Source organism: Gobio gobio (genome assembly GCF_949357685.1).
Source record: "Gobio gobio genome assembly, chromosome: 5".
In the NCBI taxonomy this organism is placed as follows: domain Eukaryota; kingdom Metazoa; phylum Chordata; class Actinopteri; order Cypriniformes; family Gobionidae; genus Gobio; species Gobio gobio.
The window spans coordinates 39,280,901-39,292,737 of record NC_137101.1 but is presented as its reverse complement, the minus strand read 5'-3'; the positions used below and the strand labels follow the sequence as shown (position 1 = coordinate 39,292,737).

Sequence of the window (11,837 nt, the reverse complement as noted above, 5' to 3'; positions counted from 1 at the left end):
GCTATAAATCTCCACCTCCAACATCCTCACATGCAATACAGCCTACTAGCCGGGACACCTTCTTTATGTGTAAAGATGTGACGTAATGACGCTAAGATATGCTTGAATTCCCCGTGGAAATCCACCAGTACCACTGGAATTAAAAACATGATTACAAGCTTACCATTTTAAATCGAGCTAAGGTAAGCAGATAGTTTTGAACACTGGCTGGTTATGTACTTGCTCAAATTTATTTTGGATAATTTTAACCCAAAAAAAGTTACGGACTGCAGCTTTAATGAAGCTAAAATAGAATGCAGGAAAGTCTTGTGCAAAGTTACTGTGAACTTGAGTGAGACCATGACTCAAAGGCGCATTGCAAAAATCAAACCTTTTTTGTCTTTTAATGATTTGATGCAGGTTATACAGGCTTTTATAATTTTCAAGGTTGGACTATTGTAATTCATTGTATCTGGGTCGTCCTTGTGTTCTGTTGAATCGCCTTCAACTTTAACAAAATGCAGCAACTAGGCTTTTGACTGGAACCAAGAAGCAGGTCAGTGTTTCCCCAGTACTAGCTGCACTGCATTGCCTCCCAGTTAATTTCAGGGTGCAGTTTAAGGATGTTCGTTTTTAAGGCCTTGCATGGTCTCACTCAAGTTCACAGTAACTTTGCACATGACTTTCCTGTGGATAGCGGCTACGGACTATTCATTTTAATGCACGGACTATTCATTTCATTTCATTTTTTTTTACAGTTAACAGCCCTGTGATAGACTGGCCATTGGTCCATGCTGTGTCCCTGCCTTTAGCCCAAAATACCTGAATGGACTCGAGCATAACCTCAAACAGAGCTGTCACAGTATCAGATTTTTCACTACTCAATTATCAAATATCATTTTTTGAAGAATCACACCATTGCATACAAAAGGAACCAGTGGCAACCAGTTTGAAATAACTTCCTTCTGTGAACTGATGTGGCTTCTTATCACAGAATGAGACAAATTATATTATTTTATAGTATTCTATACAGTGGTAAAGGCTATGTTGATTGGCATTGCATTATAAATATACATTCTCCTTATGAAAATACCCAAAATGGCTTGAAGAACACAGATAAACCATACGCTGTCGCAATGGTGTGTTAGTTCTCTTCATGTTTATTCAGTCAAAATGTCTCTTTCGGCATTTTATTCAGCTGCAACAATAGCTGGATGCTTTGTCCATATTAGGGATTTCTTGGAACGCCATAAGATTTATTACTCCTACGACTCTCACTTGTGGACTTTCTGCACGAGAGCGCCCTCCGCCATTGAGTATGAATGAAACAAATTACACGTGAGAGATTTAACACTCCTTAAATGGTTCACATCGCCCTGTTTTGGGTGAAAATATAAAAGAAAAATACTGCTCTCCTCTCTAAAGACATTTTAAGGAAACATACAATAATAAGTTACATACATAAATTTCTTTTATCAGAATGACCACACTTTTGGACTAAAAGCCCAGAGGGATGTAAATATAATAAAACACAGAATGGTGTCCACAGTCAACTAATGTAACATTTCCCATTTCAGGACCTGCAAAATAATTGCAACTTACTCTCTGTACAGTGGCCAAATCTGAAATATAACAGAGGGAATTGGGTGAACAGGTTGGCGATTGTGCGCTCTTTTGTGCTTACTGTTGATCAGCGAGTCATTTCCGCAAAATCCAATATTAAATATTTAACTTCTATGGTTAAATATACTGGTATATTGTGACACCCTTATGAATTATCGTCAATACCGGTATATCACGGGGGTCGCAGGACCATGTAGTCAAATAAACAACAGAAAAATGCAATTCCAAATGTTTTTCTGAAAGTTAATTAAACAAATATTTAAGTTACATTGTGGTGGCTCAAACCAACTGGCTAACTTTATTGTATTAGCAAAAAATAACAATTTAATAGCCTTACCTTATACTGTTTATTAATAAGTGTTACTGATATCCTTACAATTTATGTTTATCTTAGATAAATTGGGATTGTACTGATAGTGTGTCAACCATAACAAAAATGTTGGTCACATGGCCAAACCAGTTGAAAACCACTGCTCTATTGAATTTAACAAGGAAAGGAAGACAAACCGCTTTGGATTGTTTATTGCACCAAAATGATTTAAAAGGAAACAGTAAGTATATGTACTGGAAAAACAAAAAATAATCAACTGTGCTGATATATAAAATATTGATCACAATTTTAAAAATAAAAAAACTCAAGAGTCAGGAAATTCAGATATTACAATAATAAATAAAAATGACTGGGTAGAAACATCTATAAACGGCAGAAACGTGCAATGCAATGTTCATTTCTCAACCCTAACACTACAGATTTTGAAAGTGTCCTCTGTTGGACAACCATTTCAGGTCCTTGAGTTTCTTATAATGAGCTGAATCAGGTGTGTTTGATTAGGGAGAGACACAAAATGTGCAGGGTTGAGAAACACAGCATTATTTCTTTCAGTTTATGTCCTTTTATTTATAATCTCTGTTACATTGTGGCATTTCAGAGCAAGAAGTTTCAGAGCTATATTTTAATTTAGAGGCATCAATTAATACATGGAATTGACGCCTCTACATAGTCTAAATTATAGGACGTCTAGCACAAAACGCTCAATATTTGAAAGAAAAAGAAAATGAAAAGCCTAAAGTATAAAGAGGTGAAGGAGATGTGGCTCACATTCAGATGTTGTTAATTTTACAGATATGCATTTTCTGTTGCCACTAGGGATGTCAATTTACACAAATTTCCATGATCGATCGTCGTTTAAATTAACGATCATTTAATCGATTAATCATTAGCCATAATACTGAATATATAGCGTCTACAGCAGTGGCTTATAGCCAACCACAAGACAGAGTGTGCAAACGCTGCTCAAGACACCATGTTCCTCACCAAATCAATGAGAAGGGTTTGTCTAAATAAAGGGCCACAGGATTGTAAAAGGAATCGATATGATTGATAATTAAATTACTCAATAATAAAATATGAGTAATACAACGTGTCACCAACTCCACCTCAGATGCATGCTCTTCAGAATGTGTGGACGTGCTCTTCCTGAAACAATGCACTGAAAACGCCAACTAGACCCAGTAAATTCACAACGATGTATTACAATATTGTTCTCATTATAATGATATGTAACATGACAGTCCCAATCATAGTCATTATAAGTTGTGCATTGCTGTTGGAGCTGCATGCGCTGATGCTGATCACCGGCACGCTTCACAACTGCATTAATTCTTAGATGCATCCTATACAAGATTTAAAAAATCAGCTATAGAAAGGCCCACGGAAAATAAACACAATATTACAACTTAATGTGCACAAAGAAAAAGGCTGCGAATGCACGTGCAAACTTGTAGTCAAGATGAAGGTGTAACTCTAGCTGTAAAATGGTGCTCCGGTGCGCTCGCATCATTATTCCTTGTGTCTGATTTACGTTTCGCGGTTGAGCAGCACGCACACGCTTGACCCTGTTTTATCGATTAAATGTATTAGCGACAATTAATCGATCATCGATTAATCATTAACATCCCTAGTTGCCACACTCTTTAACAAAAACAAACAGGGTCTCACATTTGTATGACTTTTCATGTGTAGCTGTAAGTGTGATGGCAAAAAAAAAAGTCTCTTACACTGATCAAAATTGAATTGCCTTCCTCCAGAGTGAATGCATTTTTGAAATTTCTAGTTTTTCTAAACTTCGTCACACCAAGGAACACCGCGTTTTCTTTCCAGAATGAGTCTGCACATGACGTTTTAGGTCTGTGTGAAATGTGAAACTCTTCTCACACTGAAGACACTTGTAAGGCTTCTCCCGAGTGTGAACTCTCATGTGAATGTTAAGGTTTCCTTTAACTGTGAAACTCTTTCCACACTGAGGGCAGGAGAAAGGCTTTTCTCCAGTGTGAATTCTTATGTGGTCCTCACGATTTGCTTTCTTTGCGAAACTCTTTCCACAGTGATAGCACATATAAGGCTTCTCTCCGATGTGAGTTTTTACATGCCTCTTAAGGCGTTTCCCATCTGTGAAACCCTTTCCACACTGATGACATATAAAACATTTGTCTCTCGAGTGAACGCTCATGTGGTGATTAAGGTTTTCTTTATATCTGAAACTCTTTCCACACTGACATATGAACGGCTTCTCTCCAGTGTGAATTGTCATGTGAGTTTTAAAACTTTCTTTTCGTGAGAAGCTCTTGCCACAGAGATCGCATAAGTAAGGACTCACTCCAGTGTGATGTCTCATGTGGGTATTGAGGTTTTTTTTGTGTGTAAAACTCTTTACACAATGAGGGCATTTGAATGGTTTCTCTCCATTATGAATTCTCATGTGAGTCTTAAGATTTCCCTTTAGTGAGAAACTCTTCTCACAATGTTGGCAGGTGAAAGGCTTCTCTCCAGTGTGAACTCTCATGTGGGCATTAAGGTATTTGTTCTGTGAAAAACTCTTTGCACACTGAGGGCATATAAACACCTTCTTTCTAGTGTGAATTCTCATGTGCCTGTTAAGGTTTGCTTTTTGAGTGAAACTTTTTCCACACTGTTGGCAGATGAAAAGGCTCTCTCCAGGGTGAAATTTCTCTTCAATATCATTCAGTTCTTGACACTCCTCCTTCAGCAGCCTCAGGTCTAAGGCAGAAATAGACAACAAGTTAACACCAGTTTAATTGGCACAAAGCAACAGACATGATGATATGCTAGATCCTATACCCACTAAAAAGCTCTTTGCTTTCTTTAGGACATGTCCTAAATACTTTCAAGCAGGCACTAATCAAACCCCTTATCAAAAACCCAGGAGCAGGCGGATTTACCTGTGCTGCGAGTGGCAATCAAAAAGTCTAATTATTTTCCAGTGTTTTGTCAAAGTGTAGCACATTATTTAGGTTTTAAAAAAGCATATGGTAAATAATATATAATGCTACATAATAAAATATATTAATATACAGTATCAATAAAAATAGTCTGCTATAAGCGAGAGATGGAGAGGAGGTGCGCTGAAGTAAAACCCTGCCCTCTATTCAATATTCCATTTCACTTGGAAATATGTCACAGCACCGAAGTAAAATCAGTTGCAAGTTACGTACATTACTTTGTCCCATAATGTGGAGACCAAAAACCATAAAGACCCACATAAAGAAAATTACATTCATCTCTGCTGAACCCAACAACCCAAATTGCACTCGTTGCCAGTTTAAAATTTTTTTTACTTGTCCCTTTGTCCACAGATGCTTTTTATCTGAAATATTTAAGCCTGGGACACACCAAGCCAATGATCTGCCGTCGGGGAACATCAGCCGACTTAGTTTTTCAGACGTTTCTGTCTGGGTTTTTTTGGGCCAATTCAGCCTGTAGAATCGTGTCAGGCCGTCGCTGAGAGAGAACTCTGATTGACTGTCAGTGCACAATAATAATAATAGTAAAACAGCGAGCAAAGAAGTCAAAACGGTGCAGATCGAAGACTGTTCTAATTTTACATCACCTTCCTGGGTGAATATTTTAATATTAACATGACAGGAGTGGAATAAAGAAATTGATTTATATTCAATTTATATTCAAAACTGTAAGCACACACTGCTTTGCTTACAGTTTGTGTATCTGCAGTGTTGGTTTCCCTTTTTAATAACGAATATATCTACAGAAATACAGTTGTCATTTACACGCAGGCACAGAACGCAAACATGCTAGTTAACATTCAGCTGTTTTTCTCTGTGTTCAAGTGCAGCTTTTTTGCCACGACGTGAGGCAATAACATAGTCGGCTTTCATCAGCGCTAGTTCTGTGGCTTGGTGCATCCCTACCCTAAGACTGTGTCTGTACATAGATGTGAAGGTAGTCTAAAGAGCTACTGGACTCTGACCAACACAGAGAGAAAAGGAGCAGGATACTAGAGTTGGGGTACTCGAACTTGGACTCGGACTCAAGTCCAATTTTGAACGAACTCGGACGTGTCACACACTCGGGTGAATTTGTACTCGGTTCTTGGACATTTTATACTCGGAAAATATTCATAACGCTTCGAAGCTTCATGATGCGGTGTTTTGAAATCGGTCTTCACTATACAAGTCGTTATTTAGGGGTTTTTTTTGCGCACAAAAACTATTCTCGTCGCTTCATATAACTACAAGTTATTGTAGAACCACTGTAGTGAGATGGACTTTGTAACGATGTCTTTAGTACCTTTTATGGGTCTTGAGAGTGTAAAGTGCATTGTGCCAATGGAGGCCTTTCTGAGCCATCGGATTTCAACTAAAATATTTTAATTTGTGTTCCGAAGATGAACGGAGGTCTTACGGGTGTCGAACGACATGAGGGTAAGTAATTAATGACAGAATTTTCATTTTTGGGTGAACTAACCCTTTAACGTCTCCCCGCCTGTCATTTTACTGCACCACACCGGCAGGAAGCAGTAGCATCATCTTATCCTTGCAGACAATACACACATCCAGGGGCGTAAATTTCATCTAACAGTTGGGGGGGGACAATAAACATGAAATTTCTCAAGAGCAAATTTTTAAGGGGACACAAATAATACAGCCAAAATCGTCCTTATAAGGATATGTGTACCACAAAAAACAAAACAAATTTCGTACTTAGGCTACTTGGCGTTTTGGTGCACTGAAAAATTTTGTAATGTCCATTTTTCTTTTCTCTTTCATTTTATCTGACCAACAACACAAAGTGATAGTTGTTTAAATAAGATTAAGGTTCACCACGCAGTCATATTATAATTATTAAATTATCTTGCGTCCTCCACAAAGTATTTTATACTATGATATTCAGATCTTTAGATATTCAACTGCAGCAAGCCCTCTGATCTGCCACTTATCATATTGAGCAAAACCCAACACACATCTGGCGGAGCGGCCGTCCGCATATACTTTAGGTTTAGAATGAGCGCCAATTCGGGGGCGGCTTGCTTGCATTTTGGGTTCATTAGCCAATTATTCGTAATGAAAAACACAACTACAAAACAGTACAATGACACACTCCCTTAAATAGGCGCTTTTACATTTCGCTTTGAAACCAAATCTTCCGCGATCATCTTGTCTGTCAGCTGTTTGCCTGTTCGGCTCGTGCTGTATTGAGCAGACACGTTCAGTTTTTAATAGTTGTGTCAAATTATTTTATTACTATAAAAAAAGAAAACGATGGTGGCCCAGAGCAGTGCCGCAGTGGGCAAGTGATGTTAACAGTGTTTTGCCTAATCTGTATTAAAGAGAAAATAATCACTTCATCTGATGTTTAAAGTGAAAAAAATAGTTTACTGGAGTTTCACAACTGCTGCCTGAAGAGCTTTGTTCTCTCCCCAAACTTGTGTGGTACTTTTTCTACGGGCTATGGGTAACGTTAATTGAGGTGCGCGGTGGATCAAACCACTGTGGGGCAAGGGGGGGGACTCAAAATGTTTCTAAACTTAAAACGCATTTTTTTTGTCCCGTTTGCATTTGTATTGTTTTACTACTTACACATTTATTTTAAGTACATATCATTATATTATTTACAATACTCAGCATGGTTTTCAGGGGGGGACAGCCCTCAGATTGGGGGAGGGGGGGGGGGGGGGGTGCCTGTCCCCCACGTCCCCCCCCGCAATTTACACCCCTGCACACATCACACCCTGGATTGCAATGCGTGGCTAGGACAATGTCTTCAAAGTCAGCAATAATTTGTATTGCTTACGAAAACCATAAAGAACTTATTTGCAAGAAATCCGGTAAGAAGCACTCTGCGGATTGAACATTTTGCAAATCAACTCTGATGTGTCTGGCACGACTGTCTACCAACATGTTCAAAGAAAACCTAGAGAAATGTAAGTTGCTTATTATAATACCAACTTAAATCCAAATAACTTAGGGCTGGGCGATATGACGATAAATATAGTATATATCGGATTTTTGTGTGCATAGCCTACACTTAAAGCGGCAGACAGAAATGAGGCTGCCTCATCGTGCATCATCAGTAACGAATTATCTAATGGTTTACACTTGGACTGTAAAATAAATTCACATACATCATGTCAAAATGCAAGTCTGACAGTATTCATGTAAACAGTCTTAAGTAAATGTAAACAGTTAATCGTCAATAAGCAGTCCAATAAACCTGCTGCCGTAATGTTAATCAAACAACAAAAGAGAGAAAAATCACTCACTCAACTGCTGACTAACTTTAGTAAATTTAATAAGAATCACTGTACATGTAATACAGCGAAGTTTGTTTTATTTTACATTTAATTGTTTTATTCAATTTCTATAGTATTTATTCTTACTTGAATAATCCTACTTGAGATAACATATCATAATCGTGAAATAAGATTTTAGTATCGCCCACCCCTAAACAATAGCATTTCGTGATACCAGAGGCATTAAATGATTTAAATACAATAAAACTGGTTAATTTGTGTTTTTCATGCACTTGTAATAATAAAAGTTCTACATATATCTATGTCCATTCTATTCTTTGAAACCATTTTTGATTGGAAACTAGTTGAGGTTCTGTTGACAAAATAAAATGTTAAATGGCAAGATGCAACAGTGGTATTTTTGTTAAATTTTATATTGCCATTGGTTTAATCGGTTGAAAGGTTAAAATATTAACAGAAGGTAAAAATTTACTATAGCAATTTCTAATCTTTTTTTAATTTAATTACTTTCTGGACTCTGCCGATAAGAACTCAGACTTGAGTCCAACTTCTTTGTAGTGAGAATAAAACAAAAGAAGAAATTTAAACGAGTGGATAAGAAAAGGGTTGGGGACACAGGGTCAACACTGATTGTCTGCCAATTTTAATACGTTTACAATAGTGAGCTAGCAACTTTCTACACTCACCCTGTACATTAAAAAAACAATGCGATATCTCCCCAGATCTTCTCTTTGTCACTGCGGTTGTGATATACTTTTGAGGAGACATTATAAAGACAGTCATGTTTTTGCCACAGTTCGACCAGCTGTTTCGCTCAGTCCACTGGACCCGTACAGCTGCTTGTTGTTTCGCTGGCCATTTAAAAAAATTCTGTCACTTCCATCTCCTTGTAGACTTGTCTCTCTTAGGCTATTGTGGAAGTACTGACGTAATCAGTCGTAATCATCCCGATATAGGGCAAGATTTACTAAATGGCAAATTGTGAGCACGCCGATAGGAGTGGAAAGTTCAGTGCATGATCTACTGATGACATGCAAATGAAATAACAGACGCAGCCAAATAATTTCCATAATGACCAACACAATCTAAAAAAAAACTTAAATCACCTTGCATGATTCATTTAAATACATTTAAAAGTTTGCATCTGAAAGGGAAACTCCTACAAATGCAAATACAATGATGCATAAAAAAATTCATTTGTCAGCCGCAAAAATAACTGTCCGCGCCTTTTCAGCACAATTTTTTCATCCCATGTCTTTAGTAAATCCCGACAAAAGTTTAACCCCAAAAGAGGGTTTGCACTGGTGCAAGTTGTTAGTAAATCTGGCCCTTAAAATCCTAAATATGAAACATGTTTGATAATGTCAGGGCGGCCCGATGCATCCGCGAGCAGATTGAGAGCAATTGACAATGAAAGCACACTGTAAGTTGATTTATGTTTTAATATGCTCTCGTTCATAGTTTTTTTAATGGATGCTGAGGCTTTTTAGGTCGGGTAGACACAATCTTTGACCCAGTTTGTTTGCTGGCTTCCATGGCAGCAATACGATGTGTTTTTCGCCAACTGGCAACCTGTGGTTTCGAAATACTATTAGGTAAACTGGTGGCGTGTGGTATCGCACAGACCAAAACATAAACAGACATTCCGAAACACACATTTCAAAGTAGAATAACTGGCTGTAGCATTGTTTTTCTGAGAAACGAGTATGTGAACTCAGCATGTTTCCTAAATATCTGCAAGCAAATTATGGTATTTTTATGATTTAGTACAGTGAAAAACTTACATACATCACCTTTAAACCAATCAGAGTGTCGTCTCCCATTCCCTTTAAAAAACTATGGATTCGCTATGTACATGGCAGAATTTGCAACCGAAAAAACTCAACGCTTCTCCAGAGAAGAATCCTTTTATTTTTAATATTTAAAAATGTTTGTGTGCTGCTGCGTCCCTGCACTCCCACTGCCACCCAAATGTATTACAATCTCTTTTCCTTTAAAAGTTAGTATTAGTATTTTCAGGAGTTATGGTGTTTTTAATCAGTCCATCTGGAAACAACGTCATGTTTACAAGACACAGCGAGATACAGCAAATGCTTGTAAAGTTGATCAGTTACATGTAATTGTTTGCTTTATGTAAAATAAGTGTTTTTGTTAGATATTGTTGCACAATTAAGTGATAGAAATGTGTTTGTTTACAATATTTTAAATTCAGACATAGATATTGGGTTCAGTGTTACACAAGTAATTGTTTAGTCTAGGCTTAAATTATTAATAATCATTCAATATAACACATTAATAATTGAATGTGTGTCTGCATTCATTTCTGTACAGGTAAATGAGGATCAAATGAGTTCAGCTTTGAGAATGAAACCAACCTGTTTGCTCCTCAGTATCTTCTTGTTTCACACTGAATACTTTTTCGATCTTTATTTCTTCACTTTCTTCTTTAATAAACGCCATCTTTATGTCCTCAATCTCCTCTTTAATAAACTCCATCTTTATAATAGTGTGCCAGGTGGATCTCGGCTGCTTCACCAGGTCTGTTTGGACAATTTGTCATGATTAAAATGTGAATAATTAACAAAGAAAAATAAATCCAAACTAACTCTCTGGGTGCATCTCAATCAGCTCTAGTTCAGTGGTGATAGTTAATGGCCTGATTAGCCAAACACAAATTATACAAACACTTCATATTTGGTTACTTATGATTTATGAGATATTTGTTCTTCTTCTTGTAGATCTCATTTAATAGATCATTGTCATAATTTATTTATGTGCAGTGCTCCTGTTGTATTTACACCAATTTGACCAGCATGTGTTCGAGCTATACGAATCACTGAATCATATAAGGAGGCAATTGATTCAAATGATTTGGTGTTTCAAAACCTCCGTTTCCTCATCACTTCTTGCCAGTGACCGAATTAATTTTTTTCATGAACTAATTCACGATATTGGGAGCGAAATGAGACGCACCTTTTCTGTTAGTCATGTGTGGATGTACTTTACTCACAAAAATCACGTTCATTATTGGTAGATAAAGCATTAATACTAATTAAGTTCACAGTTCTTGTAAAACTATAACATTTTCCTTAAGTGTTTCACGCGGATTTAAACACTTGTTTAAATGTTCAAAAACACGAACCTTTCTTCAGCCGAATCACAACAATGCAGGATCGCGGCGCAGCCTTATGATGTCATATCACCACACCAAAATAAAAGTCCCGCTTACAAACTGCGGTCTAAAAATCACAAAAGAGCACATGCATTAAAGAAATAATTAAATAGATGTAAGAGAAATTCAAACATGTATTCTTGGTCATTAAGATTCAGTATAAAAGGCAAAACTGTAATGTTTGGGTGCAGAAAACATACCAGCGGCCAGGTTTAAATATGGAAAGAGCTTTATCAAAAATGATATTTTCTATAGTAAATAAATAATTAAATAAAGGTTTGTCAATAAAACAAAAGTGTTATTAGGGCCACAAAACACAATACAAATATACAACAAATAAATGCATTGCATTATTATTAATTGTGCTGTATTAACTGCCATTGTGTGCACGCGCATGTGTGTGTAATCCACCATAGATAAATAGGAAATAGGTTTTGCCTAAAAAATACGACACCTGTCTGAAAATTCCCTTCATTAGATTTGTGGAGTTATAA

The 11,837-nt window shown here is 37.0% G+C and overlaps 1 protein-coding gene across 2 annotated transcripts; it reads right to left on the bottom strand.

The window, feature by feature from the left end:
• Positions 1–2,108: 2,108 nt before the first annotated feature.
• Positions 2,109–11,410, bottom strand: LOC307126709 (uncharacterized protein). Of its 2 annotated transcripts, none has more exons than XM_079817361.1 (3): positions 11,182–11,364; positions 10,547–10,711; positions 2,109–4,660 (listed from the first exon to the last, which is right to left on the bottom strand). In XM_079817361.1, the coding sequence occupies exons 2-3, from the start codon at positions 10,665–10,667 to the stop codon at positions 3,732–3,734; spliced, it is 1,050 nt and encodes a 349-aa protein (XP_079673487.1). In that variant the 5' UTR covers positions 10,668–10,711; positions 11,182–11,364; the 3' UTR covers positions 2,109–3,731. The 2 variants fall into 2 exon arrangements, with proteins under 2 accessions (XP_079673487.1, XP_079673486.1); XM_079817360.1 differs by having other exon boundaries at positions 2,115–4,660; positions 11,314–11,410.
• Between the last annotated feature and the right edge of the window lie 427 nt (positions 11,411–11,837).